General features: G+C 45.5%; 1 protein-coding gene across 1 annotated transcript; it reads right to left on the bottom strand.

Moving 5' to 3' along the window:
- psma1 (proteasome 20S subunit alpha 1) lies at positions 1 to 25,952 on the bottom strand. The gene is made up of 10 exons (XM_033038503.1): positions 25,817 to 25,952; positions 23,334 to 23,378; positions 19,151 to 19,252; positions 17,806 to 17,909; positions 15,181 to 15,269; positions 14,926 to 14,996; positions 8,004 to 8,133; positions 7,828 to 7,907; positions 1,711 to 1,815; positions 1 to 242 (listed from the first exon to the last, which is right to left on the bottom strand). The coding sequence occupies exons 1-10, from the start codon at positions 25,817 to 25,819 to the stop codon at positions 183 to 185; spliced, it is 789 nt and encodes a 262-aa protein (XP_032894394.1). The 5' UTR covers positions 25,820 to 25,952; the 3' UTR covers positions 1 to 182.
- Positions 25,953 to 27,604: the final 1,652 nt, after the last annotated feature.

Below are 27,604 nucleotides of genomic sequence, written 5' to 3'. Positions count from 1 at the left end.
TTTTGATAATTTGTGAGTTTATTGGTTTTACAGATGGTTTACATTGATAGGTAACAAAATCTTCATAGGAAAAAAAACAATTACAGTATTGCTTATCTCCATTTTATTGAAATATGTTTCTCAAAAGCAATGCCTTTTCGGTGCTGCAAATATAATTACAGAGACCAATATAGATCAGTAAATTAATGTTCCATTGGTTCTTCTGCTTTTTCAGTAGAAGGGGCATCTTCAGATGAAGCTACCTATAAAACATTTAAAAAATATTAGTAAAATTAAAAAGTCTGCACTTCAAGTTGCAAACGTGAAATTATACATTTGATCAGTAGAAAATAACATTTAAAGTCAGACTGCAAAATTAAATATTTTAAAAACATTTACACCTTGCATAGTTCATGTCAGTAATGATCAAATTCACAACTAAATATTAAGAGTGAAAATGATCACTTTGGAATAAAAAGTTACACATCAACATAACATAGACCTGGAGTTCATCATTTATGGAAAGTTCAAATATGTTTGAGGCGACAATATGTGACACACTGTTGATGTCTGAAGGCTGGCTTCAATGAAAGGACCAAGAATTCTTATCCATTTCAAGAATATTCTGTAGGCCATATAATTGAACACAAAATAGTCCTGAAACTAACACATGTTCTGTGATGATATGAATGAATGAATAAGTTTATTGGCCAAGTATTCACATACAAGGAATTTGCCTTGGTGCTCCGCCCTCAAGTGACAACATGACATACAGTGACAGTTAGGAAAGACTCATAAAACATTAATCATTAATAATAAAACATTATTGATTAAACATGTAGCAAAAAGAGGCTACAGATTTTTGGTTATTGAGTAGAGCTACTACTCGTGGTAAAAAACTGTTTTTATGTCTGGCTGTGGCAGCTTAGACAGTCCGGAGTCGCCTTCCAGAGGGAAGCGATTTAAAGAGTGTGGCCAGGGTGAGAGGGGTCAGAGATAATCTTACCTGCTCGCTTCGTGGCCCTTGCAGTGTACAGTTCATCAATCGAGGGAAGGTTGCAGCCAATAACCTTCTCAGCTGATCAGACGATTCGCTGCAGCCTCCGGATGTCATGCTTGGTGGCTGAGCCAAACCAGACCATGATGGAGAAGGTGAGGACAGACTCTATGATGGCCGTATACAATTGGACCATCATTGCCTGCGGCAGATTGTGTTTCCTCAGCTGCCGCAGGAAGTACATCCTCTGTTGTGCCATTTTGACTGCGGAGTCGATGGTAGCCCCCCATTTAAGGTCCTTGGAGATGATGGTTCCCAGGAACATAAAAGACTCCACATATGTGACTGACGGTGAGTGTGGTGAGGGGAGGGGGACTCTCCTAAAGCCTAAAAATCTCTCCTAAAGTCTAAAATCATATGCAGTGTTATATTAGCTAAAAAAACCTCCAGCAAAATTCCATGCAATATATTTGGTTTGTGCAAAACTCTAACCAACAAACTTTTTAAATCATTATAAAATTGAAAAGCTTTTGATTTCAAAATGTTGGGAAGTTGCAAAAGGTGTAAAACTAATCTGTGTTGAAGTTTGTGAAGGAGGCAGGTTTGTGCAGTCATCTGGCACTGACTGACCAAAGACAGTCCTACCAATGGCAGTACTGCCAAGCAAAATAGTTTAATGGATGGTTATAAATTAGTTCGTAGTGTATATCATTGCCATCATTTTCTGTGCTTACCTTTCTCTGAGGTCTTTCTTCTAAACCTTCCAAAAATGGTGCAACGTCTTCATCATCATAAATTGTGAAATTAATGTCTTTACCCACAATTCCAATAGAGACATTCTGAAGGAAAATACATTTTCAATATTTAGGTAATGCAGCACGACTTTAACAATCATATTGAGCAAAATCCAACACCAAATGAAAATTGCAGAGTTTTACAATTCAATTCAGTGTTAATAAATTAGCACCTATAAATATTTTACATGCTTTAGAGCAAAAAGTTAGTTGCGGACTTGTGATAAAATGAATTGAATACATTTTATTAGCCAAGTATGTTTACATACTAGGAATTTGCCTTGGTGCTTTGCTCCCAAGGATAACAACACGATATATAGTGGACAATTACAAATAAAACATTGTAATTCAAACGTGAAAAATAAAAGAAAATACAGAGCAAAAGGAGGCTACAGACATTTGGCTGTTGAGTAGAGTTACTGCTCGTGGAAAAAAAGCTGTTTTTATGTCTGGCTGTGGCGGCTTTGACAGTCCGGAGTCGCCTCCCAGAGGGAAGTACTTCAAAGAGTTTGTGGCCAGGGTGAGAGGGCTCAGAGATGAACTTACCCGCTCGCTTCCTGGCCCTTGCAGTGTACAGTTCGTCATTGGGGGGGGGGGGGGGGTTGCAGCCAACAACTTTCTCTGCTGATCGAACGATGCGCTGCAGGCTCCAGATGTCGTGTTTGGTGGTTGAGACAAATCAGACCATGATGGAGAAGGTGAGGACAGACTCTATGATGGCAGTATAAAACTGGACCATCATTGCCTGTGGCAGATTGTGTTTTCTCAGCTGCCGCACATCCTCTGTTGGGACGTTTTGACTGTGGAGTCGATGGTGACCTCCCATTTAAGGTCCCTGGAGATGATGGTTCCAAGGAACTTACAGTGCCCTCCATAATGTTTGGGACAAAATCCCATCATTTATTTATTTGCCTCTGTACTACACAATTTGAGATTTGTAATAGAAAAAAAAAATCACATGTGGTTAAAGTGCACATTGTCAGATTGTATTAAAGGGTATTTTGGTTTCACCATGTAGAAATTACAGCTGCGAATATGCATAGTCCCCCCATTTCAGGGCACCATAATGTTTGGGACACATGGCTTCACAGGTGTTTGTATTGCTCAGGTGTGTTTAAATGCCTCCTTAATGCAGTTATAAGAGAGCTTGTAGCACCTAGTGTTTCCTCCAGTCTTTACATCACCTTTGGAAACTTTTATTGCTGTTAATCAACATGAGCACCAAAGTTGTGCCAATGAAAGTCAAAAAAGCCATTATGAGTCAGAGAAACAAGAATAAAACTGTCAGAGAAATCAGCCAAACCTAAGGCTTACCAAAATCAACTGTATCGAACATCATTAAGAAGAAAGAGAGCACTGATGAGCTAACTAATCGCAAAGGGACTGGCAGGCCAAGGAAGACCTCCACAGCTGATGACAAGAATTCTCTCTATAATAAAGAAAAATCCCCAAACACCTATCCGACAGATGAGAAACACTCTTCATGAGTCAGGTGTGGATTTGTCAATGACCACTGTCCGCAGAAGTCTTCATGAACAGAAATAGAAAAGCTATACTGCAAGATGCAAACCACTGGTTAGCCACAAAAACAGGATGGCCAGGTTGCAGTTTGCCAAGATGTACTTAAAAGAGCAACCACAGTTCTGGAAAAAGGTCTTGTGGACAGATGAGACAAAGATGAACTTATATCAGAGTGATGGCAAGAGCAAAGTATGGAGGAGAGAAGGAACTGCCCAAGATCCAAAGCATACCACCTCATATGTGAAACACGGTGGTGGGGGGTGTTATGGCCTGGGCATGTATGGCTGCTGAAGGTACTGGGTCACTTATCTTCATTGATGATACAACTGCTGCTGGTAGTAACATAATGAATTCTGAAGTGTATAGACACAACCAATCTGTTCAAATTCAAACAAATGCCTCAAAACTCATTGGCCGGTGGTTTATTCTACAGCAAGACAATGATCCCATTTATTATTATTTATTAAATAGTTGAAAACATTAGCGACGCAGTGGTGCTGGTTTCTGACGGGCATGGTGACGGACGCACCACACATCTCTGTCCTCCATAGAATCATAGAATCATAGAAAGTAGGTGCGAGAGTAGACCACCAGGTCCGTCGAGCCCGCACCGCCATTCACTCATGGCTGAACACTAAACAGACACACTTACCCACAAACAGTAGACACAAGACACAGAACACAAGACACTACCCTCCCCTTTATACCGCTATCACCCCTCTCCACCCCAAGAACCGCGTGATCTCCTGGGGGAGGCAAAAAAACGGATAAAAACCCAGGTCCAATTCGGGAAAAAAATCCGGGAAATTCCTCTCCGACCCCAATCCAGGCGATCGACACTTGTCCAGGAGATCACTCAGGTCTTACTATACTAACCATACCTAGGTCCATATCCCTGCCCTCTCCCCGTAGCCCCTTATCCCCTTGGCAGCTAAAAAACCATCTATTTTTGACTTAAATATATTTAACGTTTCTGCTTCCACTGCTCCCTGGGGCAGTGAATTCCACAAACTAACCACCCTCTGGGTGAAGAAGTTCTTCCTCATCTCAGTTTTAAAAGAGCCCCCCCTCACTCTGCAACTATGTCCCCTAGTTCTAGCCCCCCCGATCATTGGGAACATCCTCGGTGCATCCACCCGATCAAGGCCCCTCACGATCTTATACGTTTCAATGAGATCGCCTCTCATTCTTCTAAACTCCAGAGAGTAGAGTCCCAGCTTACTTAACCTTTCCTCATATGTCAATCCCCTCATTGCAGGAATTAATCTTGTAAACCTTCGCTGCACTGCCTCCAGGGCTAGTACATCCTTTCTTAAGTATGGACCCCAGAACTGTACACAGTATTCCAAATGTGGTCTCACTAATACCGTGTACAGCTGCAGCAAGACCTCCGTGTTTTTATACTCAATCCCCCTAGCAATAAAGGCCAAAACTCCATTGGCCTTCCTGATTGCTTGCTGCACCTGCATACTGACTTTTAGTGATTCATGTACTAATACCCCTAGATCCCTTTGCATTGCATTACAACGCAGCTCCTCCTCATTTAGAAAATAACTTGCCCTATCATTTTTTTCCCCAAAGTGAATGACTTCACATTTATTAGTATTAAATTTCATCTGCCAAGTTGTTGCCCACTCACCTAGCTTATCTATATCCTTTTGCAGACTCTTCCTATCCTCCTCATCCCCTACTTTCCCTCCCATTTTCGTATCGTCCGCAAATTTTGATATATTACACTTGGTTCCCTCCTCCAAATCATTTATATAAATTGTGAACAACTGGGGTCCCAGCACCGACCCTTGCGGAACCCCGCTAGTTACCGGTTGCCATCCCGAGTATGAACCATTTATCCCCACTCTCTGCTTCCTATTTGTTAGCCAATCCTCTACCCATGCTAATATATTACCCCCAATCCCATAATTTTTTATTTTTAGCAATAGTCTCTTATGTGGCACCTTGTCAAAAGCCTTTTGGAAGTCCAAGTATACCACATCCACCGGTTCCCCTTTATCCACCCGGGTTGTTACTTCCTCAAAGAATTCGAGCAGATTCGTTAAACACGATTTCCCCTTCACAAAACCATGCTGGTTCTGTCTGATGAAGTCATGTTTATCCAAGTGCCCCGTTAGTGTTTCTTTAATAATTGTCTCTAACATTTTACCCACCACCGATGTTAGACTAACCGGTCTATAGTTACCCGCCTTCTGTTTACTTCCTTCCATGCAGCTGGCAAACTCCTCTTTCGTCTCTACACATGCGTCTTCCATCAACGTCTTCAGCCACGTCTTCCATGGCGGGTTCTCACAGCACAACCTTGTTTGTGGGCATTTCTGGGGGCGGTGGCAGTGACCAGCGAGCCTCATCTTTCTCCACCTGATCTTCTTGGTCAGAGGTGGAATCTCCCCATGGAGCTGGGCGTCGGTGATGTGGTCCCTCCAACTGACATTTTGGACTTTTCTGAGCATTCGGATGTAGGTACCATCGAGAGACTTGGACAGTGCTCGAGTGAGAGTCCATGCCTCACACCCGTACAATAATATGGTCTCTACAGTTGCATGGAAGAATCTCAGTTTGAGACCCTTAGACATCCGAGACGTCCATATTTTCCCCATGTTATTGAGGGTTTTTCATGTGAGCTTCCGGACCTTGATGTCATTCTCCGAGCTCTGCATCCTCGCTCCCAGGTACTTGAAGTCCTCCACTTTCTTGAGAGATGCACCGCCACTGGTCTTGAGAGGCTCATGGTCACCGCGTTGAACGCCATGTACTCCGTCTTCTTGGTATTGAGGTGGAGGCCCACTTTCCCGCACTCCGTCTCCACCCTGCCGAGCAGCTCCTGTGCCTCCATAATCTGGTCTGACAGCAGGACGATGTCATCAGCGAAGTCAAGGTCTGACAAGTTGACTGGCCCGATTCTTCTCAAACGCCTCGGAGTGATTGTAAAGCCGAGGTCCACGTGTTCCTTGAGTGCCTGCCTCATGACATGATTAAGGACAATGACGAAGAGAAAGGGTGCCAGCGTGTCTCCCTGTCAGACGCCCGCGAGGATCTCGAACACTTTGACCTCAACAATCTTGGCCGTGGTGCCCAAGTGCATATCATCAATGGCACTCAGGAGATGAGGAGGGATACCGTAAGCCTTCAAAATCCTCATCATTTTGCATTGATAAATTGAGTCAAACACCTTCTGGAAGTCTATGAAGGTTAGGACAGCCGGCAGGTTGTTATTCTTCACATCCTCAATGATTCTTCGGAGGGCAAGGATCTGTGTGACCGCGTTCCTCTTCTCTCTGATACCGTTCTGATTGTAACATAGATTCGGGTCGATAGCAGCCCTAATCCAGTTGAGAATCAAGCGGTTTTAGACCTTGGCCAAGACACGTCAGGCTGATGCCAAGATAGTTGTCAGTCTTGTTCAGGCTCCCAAATTTGGGGACGGGGATGATGTTGGATTGTGACCACTGTGTTGCCTTGTCATTCGTCATTAATGATCCCAAACATACTGCTAAAGCAACAAAGGAGTTTTTCAAAGCTAAAAAATGGTAAATTCTTGAGTGGCCAAGTCAATCACCCGATCTGAACCCAATTGAGCATGCCTTTTATATGCTGAAGATAAACCGAAGGGGACTAGCCCCCAAAACGAGCATAAGCTAAAGATGGCTGCAATACAGGCCTGGCAGAGAAGATGCCCAGCAACTGGTGATGTCCATGAATCGCAAACTTCAAGCAGTCATTGCATGCAAAGGATATGCAACAAAATACTAAACATGATTACTTTCATTTACATGACATTACTGTGTCCCAAACATGGGGGGACTATGTATAAACACAGCTGTAATTTCTACATGGTGAAACCAAAATGTATAAAAATTGCCTTTATTAAAATCTGACAATGTGCACTTTAACCACTTGATTTTTTTCTATTACAAATCTAAAATTATGGAGTACAGAGGCAATTAAATAAATGATGGAGGGCACTGTAAATGACTCCACAGATGTGACTGTGGTGTTGTTGATGGTGAGTGAGGGGAGGGGGAGCTCTCCAAAAATCTACAATCAATTCCACTGTCTTAAGAGCATTGAGCTCCAGGTTGATGCAATGGCACCAGGACGCTAGCTGTGTCACTGATATAAAACAATCATGTTCAACTAAAAACTGCAGAAAGAAATCCATGTTACTATCAAGGACAGATTTAATATTGTCATGAACACTTTGACAGGCAACATCTCAGGAGAAAAGGCGTTGCTGATAAAGTCATTCCTTTCTTTGAAAAGGTTTTTGCAGATGATCAAAACAAAGCACGTTACAAGGTGTTGTTTCCCCACGGCAAAAGAGAAACAATAATTGGCGCTCTGCACATGCCTGTTGCTCAAAGTGAAAAAAAGTGTATGAAAGTCAAGGCTTTCATTGTTTTATTTTGACCTTGGCATTCCACTCCAGTGCTTTCAGTGGAACATAAATCAAAGCTCCTTGTATACTAATGTGGAATTGCAAGGCACTCTATTATAGCATGTTGCAATAAATAAAATTAATACCTTTGTAGCAAGATTCTGATCAGCAGGGAGTGTTTCCCTCAAGGCTTGCAGACCGTGTTTAACCAATTCGTTCAAGTTACCTGGTTAGTATGTGAGGGAGAAGAAAGGACAGTGGTGAATAAAAACACAAACGCCTCAGAAGAAAATAACAATTATTGTTTTCCCCCCACACTTACACTCCTGGAATGCTTCCATGTTTCTCTCTAGGTAGGTTCGAGCAGACTGTGAACGAGCACCAATTGACATGGCCTTACAATCAAAGTAGTTAGCAGACGGGCATGTCTGGAAAATGTGAGGGCCGATTTCCTTGAAGCAAAAAGTAAAAGTTTGTTCAATCAAACAAGTTAATAAAGCAGGAACTTTCCGAAGTACCGTGACGGTTTCAGCTGTTTCCCACACATGACAACATCCATATATATTTATCTATCTTATAACTATTACAATTCTGATCTTGGATGAGTATTTATGTGTGTGTGTGTGTATTTATTTGTGTGCTGTTTGTCTGTGATTCACATCTCCTCGAAAACACAACGCGCTAACGGTGACATTTTTACATATTCCTATAGAGATTTACGCCATGATCTAAAAACTCGCCTTATCTGAAAATTTGATTCATTATTTCTTGAGCTATTTATTAAAATTGTTCACAAATCTGAAATGTTTTTTAAAGTTAATGAGCTGATGATGTCACAATGGCTCTGCTCCTCGCGGACTGTTGCAGTTTTCAACGCGCATCCTGCTGGGCACTGTTTTCCACACGCTGCGAGTTACGTAACCCCCCCACCCCCCGAACTCGCAGTCATGTTGTCGCCTCCCTCTTGCAGTCGATTCGCACTCGACCGGCCGTCCGCAGCCCAGCCGCCCGCCCGCCCCCCCCCCCCCGGCTCTGGATTGAAGCCGCTGAACACGCAGTAATTTGGTTGGGCTTCCGAGATCCCGCGAGGTCCGCCCGCAGTCAGCCCCGCCCGTTCAGTGTCTGCGCCGCCCTCTCACTCTCTCTCCCCCTCCCTCTTTCTCTGAGCCCACTATCTGCCCCTCTCTCTGTCTCTGCCCCCTCTCCTCCCCCTTCCATACTCCCCCCTCTTCTCCTCTCCCCCAACCCATCCCTCTCCCTCTGCCCCACTCTCTCTGCCCCTCTGTCTTTGCCCTCTCCCTCTATCCCCCTCCCTCCCTCTCTAGACGCGCCTGCGAGGTGGGGGCTATGCGTCAGTGGATAGGGTGGGGATGGGGTAAAAGGAGCCAATTAATAATATTAATATAATATCAAGGGGTGTGGTTAGTGTGTGTGTGTGTGGGGTGTGGTGAGTGTGTGTGTGACGCCGGGCCCACGGGGAGTCGCGGCGCGGCGCTCACCCCAGAGACAGGTGCTCCCCGGAGCCAATCACCCCCCACAAGGAAAATTCTGGAATTTATGGAGCCAATCAATACATCCCAGTGTGTGTGTGTGTGTGTGTGTGTGTGCGCGCGCGCGCGATCACTTCTGCTTTAACGATAATTCCTGTCAAGTTTTATCCCGTGGATTCAGAAATTGTCTCATCTGAAAAATGAATGCATTATTTCTCAAGTTATTAATCAAAAATCTCAAATAACTTAGAAAATGAAACCGCTGACTTTGGCTGATGACGTGATGAATTCACAATGGCTGAACGTTGTGTTCACGCGCTGCGAGTCACATCGCCCAGGGCTGCCTGCTTGCAGCAGGGCTGCCCGCTCAATGGATGCCGCAAACCGGAAACCCCAGCTCCAAAAGGCAGCGGACACCCGGAAACCCCAGCTCCAAAAGGCAGCAAGCTCCACTGCCTCTGCATCCCTCTCTGTGCCTCTGCGTCCCTCTCTCTCTACCCCCCTCCCTCTCTAGCCGCGCCTGCGAGTTGGGGGCTATGCGTGAGTGGATAGAGCGGGGGATGGGGTAAAAGGAGTGAATGAATAATATTAATATAATATCAATGGGGGTGGTTAGTGTGTGTGTATGGGGGATGGTTTGTGTGTGTGTGTGTGTGTGTGTGTGTGGGGTTGGTTAGTGTGTGTGTGTGTGACGCTGCAGGCCGCCCGTCCCCCCGCAACTGCTCGTTGAGAGGACGGGACCCAACGGGTCCCACTTGGTCTAGTATATTACTAAAACTCTCATCTTGTTTGTTTGCAGGTTTGCGTTGCATCTCTATTTGCACAAAAACGGTACACGATAGCGCCACATATTTCCCCCCACCTAATTCACCATTGTCCTATGCTGTGAATGAAACAAATTTTGTGCAGATTGATGGTATATTTTAAAAGTTATTGACGTTTAAAAAAAATCAACTTCAAACAGCGCCCCCACCCGTGCATGCGCAGTTGGGGGAGAGTGCCCTTGCACGTCTTTACTGGTGTCACAAAGGGCACCCAATAGGTCCTCAGTTGCGCCTGCGCAGTTGAGCCCTTCCCAGAATTCAGATCGCCATCATTTTTTCACAACGGTGGCACGGGTAACATCAGGGACGACAGATGGCACAATGGGCTAAGTGTTCGGCTGGCGACCGGAAGGTAGCCGGTTCGAATCCCGCTTGGAGTGCATACTGTCGTTGTGTCCTTGGGCAAGACACTTCACCCACCTTTGCCTGTGTGTGAATGTGTGTGAGTGATTGGTGGTGGTCGGAGGGGCCGTAGGCGCAGATTGGCAGCCACGCTTCCGTCAGTCTGCCCCGGTGGCTGGGACGGCAGTTCTGGTGGTGGTGACCTGAGTCCGGGGTTCGGCCGCGAGCCAGCGGCTGCGTCGGCGGGACTGGTGGACGGCAGCTTCGACCACCCCGGGCCGCGGTGATTGAGCCGCGGGACTGTTTTTAACATCGCCCGGTGGGGTATCGCCTCAGCGCAGAGGGAGAAGAGGAAGGAAGAGACTGCAGCCCTAAGACTTTTGCCTCCATCACAGTGAGGAGGTGCTAGGTGGACTCGCTGTGGTGGATGTTAATATGTGTTTATTGCTGTTTTTTATTGTATTGTATGTATGACTGCAGGCACGAAATTTCGTTCAGACTTCGGTCTGAATGACAATAAAGGAAACCCTGTAACCCTGTAACCCTGTTACCACCACCGAGTGTGACTGAGGAGTGAATGAATAATGCGATGTAAAGCGCCTTGAGTATTAGAAAGGCGCTATATATATAAATCCCATCCATTATTATTATCAGGGCTCGAAATTAACGGTCGCCCAGTTGCCAATGGCCACCTAAAGTCCCGTCGGGCAACCTAAAAGCCGTGTCATTTCGCCCAGCTTGGCACAGGGATGGAATTTCCCTCATATTTGGCGGGCGTCTGACCCGCAGCCACTGCCCCAGCACTTTGTCGCGGCACCGGGCCCGGGCCTAGGTTGTTGGCTGCGCTGCAGGCGCACAGGCGGTGCTTTCAGAGCACCCGGGACACCTATCATTCAGCACATCTCCCCCTTGCACATGTGCACAACCATGGCCAGCACATCATCGGCCGCCCTGCACATGCGCACTGCCACGGCAACTGGTCGGCGCCGGTCACTTTCTCCCTCCCTTTGCATTGTGGGAGATCTGACCTCGCCACGACTGCTGAAACGCAACGCAGAATCACTCCCTGGAGCTGGAGTAACTCTTGGTTCTTGGTTTCCTGGTCCTCCAAAAATATTCCAAATGGAATTTAAACTGGAGGTGGTGGAGGGTGGACTTAAGCAAAAAAAGGGTTCTTGGGAAAAAAGAGCTACCTTAAATTTAGTTGCATCTGGTTGGGCAACTATGGTAGGGTGAAGATTATTCCATTCTTTAATTGTGCGGGGAAACTACATGGAGCAGCCAGCATCTCTGGATCGAAGAAATTGGGTGATGTTTCGGATAGAGACCCTTTTTTAGACTCCCTCTGGTTTTAGTGTTTTTAGTTTAATTTAAAGATACAGCGTGGAAAAAGGCCCTTCGGCCCACCGAGTCCACACTGATCACCCGTACACTAGTTCTATCCCACACAGTAGCGACGTAAGTCAAGAGTCAAAAGTGTTTTATTCTTTCACGTCAATTAGAACACTGAAATCCTTACTTGCAGCAGCACGACAGAATATGTAAACATAGTACTCTGTAAACAATGTTATAAACGAGAAAAAACAATGTAATTTATATATGAATATATAACTATATAAATATATATGTGTGTGTGTATGATATATATACCCAGTTGTAAAATGGCGGCGCCTCGCGGCAGTGGCCTCTGCAGTCTGTCTGTCTTTTTTTTTATTTTTGTCCCGTTGACTGTATAGTTTGTTGTGGTTTATATATTGTTTTTAACTGTGTATATGTGGGGGCCGGGGGTGGGGGGGGAAAACTTTTAAATCTCTTCCCTGTACGGGGTACCCAACCTGTTCCCCATCGGGTCTCCATTGTCGTTGGGGCCTAGCACCATGGAGCGGCCTCCAACCGGAACGACCTGGGGGATCCAGTCGCGGAGCCTGCGGACTTACCATCGTGGAGCTGGCCGGCTTCGGAGCGTGGAGAGCTGTGGTGACGCGCGGCTGCGACCCGACCGGAGCTTCGGAGGCTCCAGCCGCAGGCCCGGTGGACGGTGACATCGGGAGCTCGCGGGTCCCTGGTGGGAGACCGCTTTTCGGAGCTCCCGCAACGGCAACTTCTCCCGCCCAAATTGCAGGGTTGTAAACGACCCGGAGCGGGGCCTTACATCGCCCCGCACGGTTTTAACAGCCGCGGGACTTGACATCGCCCGCCGGGGGCTTTAACATCGGGAGAAGAATGGAGAGCAGGGGAGAGACAAGACTTTGCCTTCCATCACAGTGAGGACATTCACTGCGATGGATGTTTGTGTGAACTATGTTGGTTGTGTGTCTTGTTAATTGTTTCTTCTTGTTTTATGACTGCAGAAACCAAATTTTGTTTGAACTTCATTTGAGGTTCAAATGACAATAAACGGTCTTGTATTGTACACACAATTTCCCTCCTGGGATTAATAAAGTTCTATCGTATAGTATCGTGTGTGCAGGAAGGAACCGCAGATGCTGGTTTAAACCGAAGATAGACACAACCAGCTGGAGTAACTCAACAGGTCAGACAGAATCTCTGGAGAAAAGGAAAATATTACGTTTTGGGTTGGGTCTGAAAAAGGTTCCTGCACACCTTTGGAATGTGGAAGGAAACAAGAGCCCCTGTAGAAAACCATGTGATCAAAAGGGAAAAGAAGCAAACTCCATACAGACAGCACCCATATTCAGGATCAATTCCGGGTCTCTGGCACTTTTAGGCAGCAACTTTATGGCCAATATACTGCCCCATAGTCTTGAACTGAATTAAAACATACAGTAGCTGCAAAGGGGGACCATAGCGTCACTTAGAGATTTAAGACTGAAAATGGATAGTTTGTTTATTTTAGTAACCAAAGTTATGAACGTATAATTTTTTGTGTGTTGGTAAACAAAATATAGTGGCACAGCTGGTGGACTTGCTGCCTCACACACCAGAGATCGGTGTTCGATCCTGTCCTCGGGCACTGTCTTGTGTTGAGTTTGCACATTCTCCCTGCAAGCGTGTGGGTTTCCTCCGACATCCCAAAGAGGCATTGGCTTTGTAGGTTAACTTGTCTCTATAAAATTGCCCCTAATGTGTAGGGAGTGGGCGAGGAAAGTGGGATAACAGAACTTGTGTGAATGGGTGGTAGACAAAAAAGCTGGAGAAACTCAGTGGGTGAGGCACCATCTATGGAGCGAAGGAAATAGGCGACGTTTCGGGTCGAGACCCTTCTTCAGACTTCAGGCGGAGACAGTAGGCTGTAGGAGAGCTGGGAAGGGGAAGGGAAGGAGGGAGAAAGCAAGGACTACCTGAAATTGGAGAAGCCAAACTTCATACCGCTGGAGTGTAAACTACCAAAGCGAAATATGAGGTGCTGCTCCTCCAATTTGCGGTGGGCCTCACTCTGGGCATGGAGGAGGCCCAGGTCAGAAAGGTCAGATTCGGAATGGGAGGGGGAGTTGAAGTGCTGAGCCACCGGGAGATCAGGTTGGTTATTGCGAACTGAGTGAAGGTGTTGTGTGAAGTGATCGCCAAGCCTGCGCTTGGTCTTACCGAGGTTGATCATACGCTGAATAATCCAACCACATTTTTGTTTGGAAGTGGTAAGAAATAATAGAAATTGCATTCATTGCAACGTGTAAAAAGAGTTGAGATACTGTATTATAATTTTGTTGCATGTCATTGTGGTATATATCATGTCTTGATTGGTGAATGTGTTTAGTTTGTGACTTTATTTGAAGCAGAAATATGTGAATGCTTCATTGAGCATAATACGGACTGGTAACTACGCACTTCGTCCGAGCACATTATCGCACGCATCATGCAAGCCGTCTTAAATGGCCACCTAAACTGTCATTTGGCAACCTAAAAAGCTGCCTAGGTTGGAGACGGGCGCCTAGGCGTCCCAGGGGCGGGGAGAGGCCGCCGGGGCCTGGGTGCTGAGCCTGGCTCTGCGGCCGACGGCTGCTGCTCCTCCAGGCACGCAAGGAGGGAAAGGAGCGACATCCTCGAGATCCTGGGGAGGTGAGGAAGGAGAGTGGGGGGATTGAGGGAGAGGAGGGGGCAGGGAGGGAGACGGAAGTGGGGAAGGTGAAGAGGGCAGTGGGGGAGGTGAGGAGGGATAGCGGGGGGATAGCGGGAGGTGAGGAGTGGGGGAGGTGGGTGGATAGAGGGAAAGGAGGGGGTTAGGGAGGGGTGAGGGGTTATGGAGGGAGGGAGTGACTGCGGGTAGGGGAAAGGAGAGGTAGGGAGAGGTGAGGGAGGGATGGAGGAGGGGAGGAGGAGAGGGGAAAGAAGGGGGAGGGTGAAGAGGAGGGGAGGGAGTGCTGGCGGATGAGGGGAATTGAGCCGCGCCTGCGCAATTTGGGGCTATGGGTGAGTGGTGGAATATTGCGCTGGGGAACGGGATGCGTTGGGGGACCAGGCCTCCCGTGTGACAGGCACCCAACGGGTCCCACTTAGTCTAGTTTTAAATAAAATCATCTCTTTCACTCAGCAACATGATCACGTCTCACTCAGAACCAAAATCAATCAAATTGCTTTACATATATACTGTTGTTTAATTACGAGGAGGATAGTAATCATTATCACTTACATCATAACCAGCAATGAGCAATCCCACACCATAAGGTCTCCGTCCATATCGCTGGGTTGGAATTTGAGTTTCTGAATAGTTAAAGAATTGCTCAGACAATGTATTTCACATTAATTCAGAGACACTGATTTCAACTTGCATTAACAGTTTCTTTACAGTTCAACAGCACTTAAATCCAGCTATTGATGTAACAAAGAAAAGTATGTTTAAACAGATTAAATGGATGGAAAAGGCTTGATTATATTTCAAGGATACTGCTTCCAATTTGGCTCACAAGACGGGACACTGGCAGTGGTCTGTCAAACACAAACCTGGAATCCAAACATTCCTGACGCATGAAGTTGCTGCAGTAAATGAAGGATAAAAATATTACATTTTACAAATATAGATGAAGAAATAAACAAAGAAGAAGCACTGGTAAAAACAGCAATTTGCAATTGTTTGAAAGGCAGACATGCAGTGACTGGACTGTTTTACATTCTTTATCCTCTCATCTCCCAGATGCTCAATTCTCAATTTCACTCTGGTGAATCGCCACTTTTTGCCACTGTCCAAAGCAAGTCAGCAAAGATTCTTGAGGAAAAAAAAGCAAGCAGTCAAATTGATAAAATTTCGCTGAGCAAAAAAATAATTTGAGATAAATAATTTGAGGATAAAAAGAAATGCTGGGACAGGACACATATCAATGTAAATCTTAAAATATAACAAGTTTGATCAAATAATAGCCGAGACCCTCTCCTTTCTTATTCACAACATTTCTCAGGGTCAATTCTAAACAAAGGACAGATAGCATGATAACACAATTAATTGTCTGATGAGAAATTATTTGTAGTTTAAGACTGTAAAGTGAACAAAATAATGACATGTAGCAAGATAATTTTTAGAATATACTGGACCAGGTGCGGACCCATTGGGCCCGTCCACCAATGCAATATTCCACCACTGACCCATAGCCCCCAATTACGCAGGCGCGGCTGAGGGGTTCTCGTTGTGACGCCAGCGATCCCCGCCATCCCTCTTCCGACCCCTATCCTCCTCCATTCCCCCTCATCCCCCAGCACTCCCTCCCCCTCCTCTTCACCCTCCCTCTTCTTTCCCCTCTTCTCCTCCACTCCCTCCCTCACCTCACTCCCTCTCCTTTTCCCTACTCTCAGTCACTCCCTCCCTCCATAACCTCTCTCCCCCTGCTCCCCCACTCCTCTCCCTCTATCCCCCTGCTCCCCCACTCCTCAGCTCCCCCTATCCCACCCACCACAATGAAAATAGAATTTTTTTTTTAAATGAACCTCCCCCCAATGAAAATTGCGTCTTTTCTTTAAAATAACCTAAACACATTGTTAGCTATTAATGAAAATGGAAGAATTTGATTACAACAAAGTTTTTTTTTAAATTGCGATTTTTTAATGTAAATTAGATTTGGGATCCCATTGTGACATCATTGTAACTTGGCTGATGGGCAGGGCAAGTGGAAAAGTGTTTTTTGTAAAGTTTAAAATGTCAATAACGTAAAATATTACATCAATCCAAACAAAACTTGTTTCATTTATATCCCAAGGCAATGGTGAATAAGGTGGGCCAGAAATTATAGCGCTATCGTGTACCGTTTTAGCTGGGTTTTGGGATATCACATACACGCACGCATACAAACAAACAAGATGAGAGTTTTAGTAATATACTAAACCAAGTGCAGACCCGTTGGGTCTGTTTCCCCAACGCACTTTTGCGGAGGGGGGGGGGGGGCTGCGGCATCACACTAACACTCACCACCCCCCAAACACACAGGCGGGGGGGAGAGGGAGACGGGGTGGGGAGAGAAGAGGGGGAGGGGAGAGGGGGAGGAGGAAAGGGGAGAGAGGGGGAGGAGAGTGGGTAGTGGGAGGAGAGCGGGGAGGGCAGGAAGGGGGGGAGAGGGGTAGGGGGGTGGGAGAGGTGGATAGAGGTGATAAGGGGAAGGGGAGAGAGGGGTAGGGGGAAGGGAGGGGGAGAGAGAGGGAGGGGAAGGAAGAGAGGTGGGGGAGGGGGGAGGGAGAGAGGAAGAGTGGGGAGTGAGGGGGAGAGGGGTAGCGGGGAGTGGTGCAAGAGAGAGGGGAAGGGGGTGGGGGAGGGGGGAGAGAGGGGGTGGGAGGGGAGGAGGGAGAGGGGTGAGGAGAGAGGGAGATGGAGAGGGGGAGAATGGGGGAAGAGGGCGGAGTGAGGGCGGAGTGGGGGTGAATTGGGGGAGAGAAAGGAGAGGATGGGGAGAGGATGAAGTGGGGGGCGGGCAGGCGGGCGGGCTGGAGTCCAGCAGCGGGAGCCGTGGCGCGAGCGTACTTGGAGGCATACTGGAGGCAGGTGTGCCTGGATTGGTCGACATGTTGGATTGTGACATCAGCAGCTTGTGAGTCCCGTTTAGATGTTAAAATGAGTGAGTGTGTGGGGGATTTTATTAAAAATCGTGTACATAAAAATGGCCAAATGTTTTGAGATGAGTGAATGTAAAATTGAAATCGCTAACGAAATGGAAAAAATCTCGGAGTTTTTCGGTGTTTTGGCGTAGCAATGAGTCAAAGGCCAAATCACATACACCCACAAACACACACAGTTTTAATATATAGATAGATAGATTGTTCCACTTTTAATGTCCATAATTTAATTGCATGCTCTATTGGAGCGTCTTCCACCTGAAATGTTATTGGTTTCATTTTCTACAGTAGCTCCCTGGCAGAGTTTACAGCATTTTTTGATTCATTTTTAAATCTAGTTTATTTTGATCATGGAACTTGAAATAATTGCTTTGCGTCCCATTTCAGGAAGAGCGACAAATCGTATTTTAACATTTATTTTATCTTTTAACATCATGACAAAATAATGATTGCAACTCAACCAACTACAAACACTCACCACAGTAGCCGAGCATCAGCTGTGAGACCAGCAATGGAGATGCCAATATGATTGTCAACATGGAGCACCTTCTTTTGGTGAGCAGCCAGTTCTGACTGAGCTCTCTGCAAAGCAAATGGTGATTGCAAGGTAATTTCATGCAGAGTTATATGATAAAAGGAAAGAGAAATGGTTGGTGAGATTTGAGAAACACTGGTGGTTAGCAAGAAATGATGCAGAGAACTATGGATGCAGACCGTAACAAATCCAAAAATTCTTGGAACATGAAAAAGTTCCTTTCCCTCCCAGAGAATCCAGGATTATTATTATTATACTGTTATTGTATAGCTGTTATTATGAAATCTGATCATCATCCCACTTTTTAAAGTTAGCAGCTCCTCTGAGGATTATGGTTTTGTCCATGTACAGGAATTTCATTACAAATGCCGATTAGTTTAACGCCAATGATCTAATAAGAGAAGAATCACGAATGGACCACACCCTAAAAATCACCTAAAATCCCCAAAATTCCATCCTTCTAGTCAAGAGATTAAAAATAAGAATTGAAGGACAAATGCACTCCATGATGCACTCGGTTTCACTGATCAAAGGTCTAAATAGGGTCCTTAACCCATGTAATGGTTTGAATTTTAAACTTGTTTGTATCTCTCGGGCAAGAATGGTAATGTTCATCAGGTCTTCAGTTTGGATTCCTCTCCAGTGATCTCTGCTGGAAAAGTGCCGGCTTGACACACTCCCCCCAGGTTCACACGTTCAGAACACACGCTTGAAACAAGCTGTTCATAATGCATTGTAACCATCAAACGATGGGATGAGGTGGGTGGGGGGTAACTGGGAAAGTGGAAATTGAGAGAATAAAGAACATTTTATTCCTTATTACATTATTAAAGTATCATGATCCTACCAAGGGTTCAGCATTATATTTATTTTATTCACATTCACATATGTAAGTTGATCATTTTAACATTTGGGAGTAGATCATTGGTTTTAATAAAAACAAGCCATGACCTGAAAGCACAGTGCATTGATGTGGTTGTGGACAGGGTTACACAAAATCTCGTGAGCAGATCTTCATGTTGATCAGAAACACTTGTCCGATGCTGTGCTTCTGTCCTTTAAATTTACAAGATTAACAACTGTCGCTTTTATATTTTAGTTAAAACTTTGATTCACTTGACAATCAATGCCAATCATGATCGTTGATGCTAAACCATTTTCTCACTTCTGAATTTTTGAGGTTTCAAGGAATAGTTTGAAACAGAGTGGAATTATTTAGGAAGTTTAAAAAAATGGCATAAGCGAGCAGGAAGACTACTCAAAACCATTACGCTGTCCACAATTTTACCTTCAAAGCTACGAGAACTGCATGCGTTTTGGATTTGAGCCCCACGGTGGCTGAGCCTTGTTTCACTGCCTCCATTGCATATTCAATCTGATGTATACGCCCCTGAAAGAACAAAATGTTGTGAGCTTGAGTAACAATAATAATAATAATAATAATAATAATAATAATAATAATAATATCTTTTATTGTCATTGCACGTCAGTGCAACGAGATTTAGTGTGCAGCTCCACTGATGTACAAGAAAGGTAAATAAATACAATACATAAATAAGCAAGCTGAATTGATTGACGTGACCATCTGAGGGAGACCACCAAAGAGGGTGGGTGGGGGGGCACTCATTAGGGCCGGTTTACAAGTTTACACTATCATTGGTTTTCAATATTCTGAAACACTACTGCCATCAGCTTTAGAATTCTCCAATCTCAACTTGAGCACGTTGAAATAAAATGAATAATCTTATTTCTAGGTACGCTACGTCACATTCTAAATCCTTGGAGGCACTCTACAACTCCACATATAAAATGCTCATTTAGTTGCTTATCACAAGGCCTCATGGCAGTCTTATACTTTCTGGTGCATCCAATCGCACTGATACTGCATTGTTTCTGCTGGGTACCCACAGGACTATTGTTGGCCCAGTCTCATTTTACATCTACATGGCCCTAGTCAACTCCATCCAAATGCATGACACCAGCTGAGGCCACCTTACTCTACCTCAACCTCTCTATGTTTGCATTTCCAGGTGAATCACAATTCCCCACAATGAACATGAAGCTAATGACTTTAGCTCATAACACAAATTCATAGTCAATGATAGCCCCATCTCTGACCATTGCCATTAGGATGAACACAATCTCAGCATCATAGATGATTCCAAGCAGAGTTTTCAACCCAGTATCCTCCAGATTACAAAGGCTGTTTACTTCCACTAATATAATCTCATCATCTACGATCAATGCTTGAGCTCCACTGCAGCTAAAAGCCAAATTGAACTTCTGAGCCACCCTCCCCTCCCACCCTTCAGGGGAAATAATAATGTTGCAATCCCCCCACATTCACATCCCAAAAGCAAATAAAAGTGTTTGAAGGAAACATTTAAAACACACATGGCCACAAGGAACAGAAATATTTATTGTTTTTTAGTTTTAGAGATGCATCGATCCCCGTACACTAGAACTATCCAACCCACTAGGAACAATTTACAAATCAAAACCAATTAACCTACAAACCTGTATGTCTTTGAGATGTGAGGGGACACCGGACCACCCGGAAAAAACACACGGTCACAGGGAGAATGTACAAACTCAGTGTAGACAGTACCTGCAGTCAGGATCGAACCTGGGTCTGTGGCACTGTAAGGCAGTAACTCTACTGCTGTGCCACCATGCCGCCTATTGTCAATTTAAAAGAGGTTGGCATGGAGCAAATAACTGCCAACAGATGGCAGGGCCAAGGAGATTTTGTGCTGCAGATTTAGTATAATTACTTAAATACATATTGAACATGATATTAAAAAAATACAAACCCCCTCTAATATTTCTTCAAATAATTACTGATTAGATGGGATATGTTGGTCGGTGTGAACAAGTTGGACCTGTTTCCATACTGCATGATTCTATGCTTATGATTCTATTAAATAAATCTGATCCATCTTGCCTATCTTGCAAAGTCTATGTTCAGTGAAGATATTATCAAGCATCTATTAGAACAGTGGTTCTCAACCTTTTTTCAGTGATGTACCCCCTGTGAAATATTTTTCAGCCAAGTACCCCCTAACCAGCGCAAAAATATATTTTTATTTTAAAATCTCACGTACCCCCTGGAGTGCCTTCACGTACCCCCAGGGGTACGCGTACCCCCATTTGAGAACCACTGTATTAGAACATAGAACGGTCCAGCACAGGAACAGCCCGAGGCCCACAATGTCTGTGCTGAACATGATACTAAGTTAAACACTTATGCCTGTACATGATCTATATCCCTCCATTCCCTACAGAGCCATATGCCTATCCAAAAGCCTCTAAAACACAATCACAATCTATCTATATCTATACATAACTAAAACTCTGATCATGTGCTCTTCCGGCTTGCGGGATTTTTCTATCGGTTACTCACCATTCTCCTGTGCTGTGAGTACAACAAGTTTCGTTCCGATCAGTGGTATATTGTAAAGGTTATCGAGGTTTAAAAATCTTTAAAAACGCGCGTGCGCACATTCCATCAGTCGGTGCTACACAGATTAGTCTCTTCTCCGGTCAGTCAATGCCAAGGCCGGGATGGCGACTCCCCTTCCTGCCCATCCCACCTCACTCACAAACTCCTCGGCAGCGGCTGGGGGGGGGGGGGTTCAGTGGAGGCCCTGGCCTCGTCTCTCTCTCTCCCTCATCACTCACCCCTCTCCCCCGCTGCGGCAATGACGGTCCCGTCTCCTCCACCTCCGCCGTTGCCCCCCCCCCGCCACAATGGCGGCAGCGAGCAGGCGGGGATGGGCCAAGCGGCAGCAGCGGGTGGTCGGACAGGACGGGAACGGGCCGAGCGGCAGCTGAGCACGCATGGGCAGAGGGAGAGTCGTGTTGCAGGGTGGCCGAGCAGTTTGCGCGGAGTTTGAGTAACTCACGCACACACAATGCAAACTGATCCAATCGTCAAGTCAACGGGATCTAATCCACAGCTTACAATGAATAACCTGTGGAGGAAGGAACTGCAGATGGTGCTTTTTATGGATGGAGGGAGGGCGTGACTGAGGGTAGTGGAAAGAAGAGGGAGGAAGAGGTGAGGGAGGGATGGGGAAGGTGAGGAGGAAGAGTGGGGGGGATTGAGGGAGAGGAAGGGGTAGGGAGAGGGGGAAAATGTGTGTGGTGATGAGAATGGGGGGGGGGGAAGGGGGAATAGAGGGAGAGGAGGGTGGAGTGGAGGAGGTAGGGAGTGGGGAATAGAGGGAGAGGAGGGCAGTGGGGGAGGTCAGGAGGGATAGTGGGGGGATAGGGGGAGGTGAGGAGTGGGGGATAGAGAGATAGGAGGGGGGTAGGAGTTATGGAAGGAGTGACTGAGGGTAGGGGAAAGAAGAGGGATGGGGAGGGGAGGAGGAGAGGGGAAAGAAGAGGGAGGGCGAAGATGAGGGGGAGGGAGTGCTGGGGATGAGGGGAAATGAGCCGCGCCTGCGCAGTTGGGGGATGTGCGTGAGTGGTGCAATATTGCGTTGGGGGGACTGGTTGCATTGGGGGAAACAGGTGAGTGGCGGTATATTGCATTGGAGGACCAGGCCTCCTGTTTTGACAGGGACCCAACGGGTCCCACTTGGTCTAGTAATACTTTATTAGCCAAGTATGTTTTGCGACATACGAGGAATTTCATTTGCCAAGTCAGTCATACTATAAAAAGCAACGGACCACACAAAATACATTTTAACATAAACATCCACAACAGTAACTCCTCCACACTCCTCACTGTGATGGAAGGCAAATATCTTCCCTTCTATGCTCTATGCTTGGGGGCCGCGAGCCCTCCGTTGACGGGACGATCTTGACTCCCCCGCGCCGGCGAACGGACCCCGTGTCGCGGGGCTAGTCGAGCCTCTGCGTCGATGGAGTTTCCCGACTAGCCTATCCCAAGTCTGCGAGGCCTTGATGGTAAGTCCGCAGGACACGGTTGGAGCGATCCCATGCAAGGGATTGGCTCCGATGTTAAGTCTACGCCTTGCGGTGGGGCCCAAAGTCAGTCCGAGGAGGCCTCCAGCTCCATCGATGGTCGGCCGCAGATCGGCCGGACATGCAACATGGAAAATAATCGCATCTCCCCCTGACCTCCTCTCCCGACCCCCACATAAAACAAACCGGAGAACATTTACACAGACTTTTAACACGCACTAAAAATGTTTTAAAAAGATGAAAAAACAGAGTCTGATGGCGGAGCTGCCAATCATGCGGCGCCCCTGGTGTATTCTCCTTCAACCAGGCACCCATCACTTTTTGTATTAAAAACTTGCCCTGCACATCTCCTTTAAACTTTGCCCCTTTATCTACTACAAACCCTTCGGCATAATGCCAGGGACAAAAGCAAGTCTTCTTCGGTACATCACAATGGAAAGGTGAACAATTTATCATTCTATGTGTATTTATAACAATTAGAATTTGTGATAAAAAGTGATGAAATAGAACACAGCCCGAAAGGCAACTTTTCTTACCTGTGGGCTCCAAACAGTGACATCGTTATCATACTGGTTACGGAACTGTAATTAAAAAGCATATGTTAGAATTGTATGCAAGAATTGCAATAAAGAACAAATTAATATCTATTGTGTAATTATCACCTATTTAAGGATATTTTCTTGATCATTAACATTCTGAACATATATTGAAAGTTTCCAGTTTACATTTGACAATAATCATATCATATTCTAATGGTATTACAAATGCTTACAGCTGAAAGACAGATAACAAGTCTGGAATCTGAATGTGGGACACTATCTGAGTTTTCTTTATCCCATTAATGAAAGTAAAATGTGTGAAAATGCTATCAGATTCTGAAAGGAAGTGTATTCTTTGACATGCAGCCCAATCCATGGTTGGATTTACCAAAATCTGCAGTACTGATGGTAGGTTGCAATCTTTAACTCTCTTTTTGAAGTAAATGCAAGCTGAGGGCTAACATAATTCTGAAGAAAAACGGTAAAGGATCCAGTGGATGATTCCACTTCACGTTAGTTCATTCAGGATAAACTCTAACTATGGATCTACACTGAACAGCCAATTAGCCTTGCAAAGGAAGATAAGATGTAAATGTAAGTGCAGATGGGAGCATGATTGGTGTTAATAATGGCACATCTAACAAGGTTTTCACCATAAAGCATCGACACACAAGGTGTAGCAGGGATGAGCTTTCCCAACCCTTCAGGCCTTCTGCACCATTCAACATAACCATGGCTGATCATCCACTTTGGCACCATGTTCCTGCCTTTGCTGCATATCCACTGATCCCTTGGATGTGCACAATTAAACAGGGGAATACAAAACCTGAATTTGGAATGATGATTTGCCTTGGTCCTCTACATGATTTATGACGCTGGGACTGAGTCAACAGGTTCAACAATGGCTAGTAAGGTTACCCATTAAACAGCAATGAAAAAGTGGAGCTGGTGTAAGTGAATTTCTAAAAAGTGCAAAACGTTTTAATTTACTGCTGAACAACCAGCATTGAAAGATTACCTTTATAAGAATTCTTCCTAACCTAAATTGTGCGATGTTTATGGAATTGAACCAACTTTTTTTCTACTTCCATTACTGCTTATTCCACTTTCACTTTCAGCAGATAAATTACCATTGATTTTTTTTTCCCTTCCTGGTTTAGACTCGGGAGGAATTTTCAGACATGATTGAAGAAAGAGACTTTAAATTCCCCTGATCATTTACACTGCACGCCTCCCCCCCACGGCTGCTACACTTCGCCCTCGAGGACCTTTAAGTGTTGTTGACTTCAGAGAGTGTTGTTGGACTTACTTCAAATTTGATTGTCAAAAGTCCAATTTTCAGATAAACTCATTATCTACCATGTATCTATCAATGAGGAGCAGATATTTTTGCTGAAAATGGACAATGTTCCACAATCAAAAATGTATAAACTCTAGTTAAACGTAATTTATTCCTTTGGAATACCATGCATAACTTAGCAGTTGCTTTGGTCTACAACACAACAGGAATCACAAGGAAAGGCACAAAGTGCTGGAGTAATTCAGTGGGTCAGGCAGCATCTCTGGAGAACATAGATGATGTTTCAGAAGGGTCCCGCCACAAAACGTGTCTTTTCTTGGTAAGCCAATATCTACAGTTCTTTGTTTTTCCAGAAACCATAAGGACCCGCAGATGCTGGAATGTTGAGCAAAAAGAGTGCTGGAATGTTGAGCAAAAAGAGTGCTGGAATAACACAGCCAGTCACGCAGCATCTTTTGAGGACATGGATAGGGGATGTCACCTATCCATGTCTTCCAGGGATGCTGCCAGACTTGCTGATTTCCTCCAGCACTTTGTTTCTTCCACAACATAAATCACGGTTGGAAATAAATTAACTGGTGAAGCAGATACTTCAGTAGTAGGTAGGTTACACAAACTTCACAACTAGCCACATGATGCAACATATCCTGAGTAAAAAACGAGGTTTCATTTTCTCACGACATTAAACGGTGTTAATCAGACGCCCTCAGCACTGTAAATGAACGCAGACTCGGCTAGCTGAGTTTAAATTGTAAAATGAGTAAAAGATCTCCACCAGGGACAACCACTTCCCGCCGCACGGAGACAATTAACAAGGATTTAAAAGACACTTGGGACAGGTACACGGATAGCAACGGTTTGGAGGGATATGTGGGACTGGTGTAGATGGGGCAACATGGACGGTTTGGGCCGAAAGGCCTGTTTCCAATCTGGGTGGCTGTATCAAGGCCGCCGGTGCAGGCCCCAGGCCCGGCTCCCGAGTGCGGCGGCTCCAGGCCCAACTCCGGCTCCGGCCCGCAGCGTGAGTCGGCACAATGCCGGGCCGGGCCGGGCCGGGCCCAGCGCGCCGAGGGAGAGGGAGGACGAGCGACCTGCTCCCCACACCGGGCCTGGAGCTGGCGCTAGCGCTGGCCCCGGGGTTGTGACCGGCTCCCTCCCCGCTATCCCCCCCGATCCTCACCATCGCGCCGCCGCTTCCTCTCGCACCAAGCGACCGTCTCCTCGATGGATTAACCCGACTGCGCCGGCCAGGGAGATGAATGGAACTGCATCATCGATCGGCTCCAGCAGGGGCTGGAGCAAAGATCCTGTCGATCATTGGGCTGGAGGGTGAGCCGGGCTAGAGGGTCACTGCACTGCAGGGTAGAAGATGTAGGGTGATTCCGGCTGGAGAATTAATGTAGGGTGATCCGGGTTGGACCGAACAAGAAACGCTTAACTCACTGACCTGAAGAAGGGTTTCGGCCCGAAACATTACCTATTTCCTTCGCTCCATAGATGCTGCTGCACCCGCTGAGTTTCTCCAGCATTTTTGTGTACCTAACTCACTGACCTGTTGGGTGGGTTATTCATTGGGTGATGGTGTGGTCCTTCCTTCCACCTTTGACACCGCCCTTTGTCTTGCCCAGAGTTCCATGCCATTCCTGCTGAGAGTGGGAATATTGAGTTTATTCAGGGAAGTTTGAAAAATATCCTTGAATCTTTTCCTCTTGTCCACTTGATAATATATTCTAATGGCAGAAATGGGAATTGAATTACCTTTCAGGAGACTTGTGTTGGGTATGTGAACAACTGATTATAATTAGGGCATTAAAGTGTTGCTTTTGAAATTGATAAGAAATAAAAATGTCTTGGATGAAAAAACAGTCTCAAGTAGAAACATTTGTTTCCATGTAACCTCCACACAGTAATCCGACGCCATTGGCTCTTAAGAATACATCTACTTGCAAGTGGCCATTAAAATTGATAAGTAGTCACTTCTATTGATTTGTGCAATAATACACTTAAACAGTGTAACATATAGCCTTTAGTATTTTTAGCAAGCAGTAATATAAATAATAGCACATTGTTTTATAACATTTTATGATCCTAGGTTTCTTAGGAACATGAATATTGCATTATTGCAGCACGACCTAACAATACAGACCTACTACAAATTTCTGAAGTACAATATTGCTCACTGATAGCATGAAAATGAATGCAGCTTTTGGAGTATAATAATAATAATAATAATAATAATAATAATAATAATAATAATATATCTTTTATTGTCATTGCACGTCAGTGCAACGAGATTTAGTGTGCAGCTCCACTGATGTACAAGAAAGGTAAATAAATACAATACATAAATAAACAAGCTGAATTGATTGACGTGACCATCTGAGGAAGACTGTCCAAAGGGGGTGGGTGGGGGGGCACTCATTAGGGCCTTGACTCTACAGCTACCCATCTCTATTGGACTCAACGCTATTAGCAAAGATTTGAATACAAACCATGAATGCATTGCAGATGGCAATGGGAGGAGGCTAGGGGGTTGGGAAGCAAGTGCAGCTGATATGATGGGAATATCAGCTCCCCACTTCCCCGGCATATATTCAGCTAAGGTTACTTATTTGTGAACAAATAAATTGAATGTAAGGCTGCTGTTTGAAAATGAGATCAGGGGCTGCTGTGCTCTTTGCTTCACTGAAACATAGCTCATCCCTGACTCACCTGGTCCAGCTATACAACCTGGGTTACAGAGAGTATTCTGACGGATGCATCTCAACCTGGTATGGCAACTGCTGTGATCTTGACCATCTAACTTGCAGAGAGTGATGAACACAGCCCAGTCCATCACAGGTTCATCGTTTCCTTCAATCCACTCCATCTATACGGTGCATGGCATCAGGAAGACTGGAAGTATCATCGAGGATGCCTGTCACCCTGGCCATTCCCTTTTCTCTCTTTGATCTTCTGGGAGAAGATG

This window comes from Amblyraja radiata, chromosome 20 (genome assembly GCF_010909765.2).
Source record: "Amblyraja radiata isolate CabotCenter1 chromosome 20, sAmbRad1.1.pri, whole genome shotgun sequence".
In the NCBI taxonomy this organism is placed as follows: Eukaryota; Metazoa; Chordata; class Chondrichthyes; order Rajiformes; family Rajidae; genus Amblyraja; species Amblyraja radiata.
This window is presented reverse-complemented; position numbering and strand designations above follow the sequence as displayed.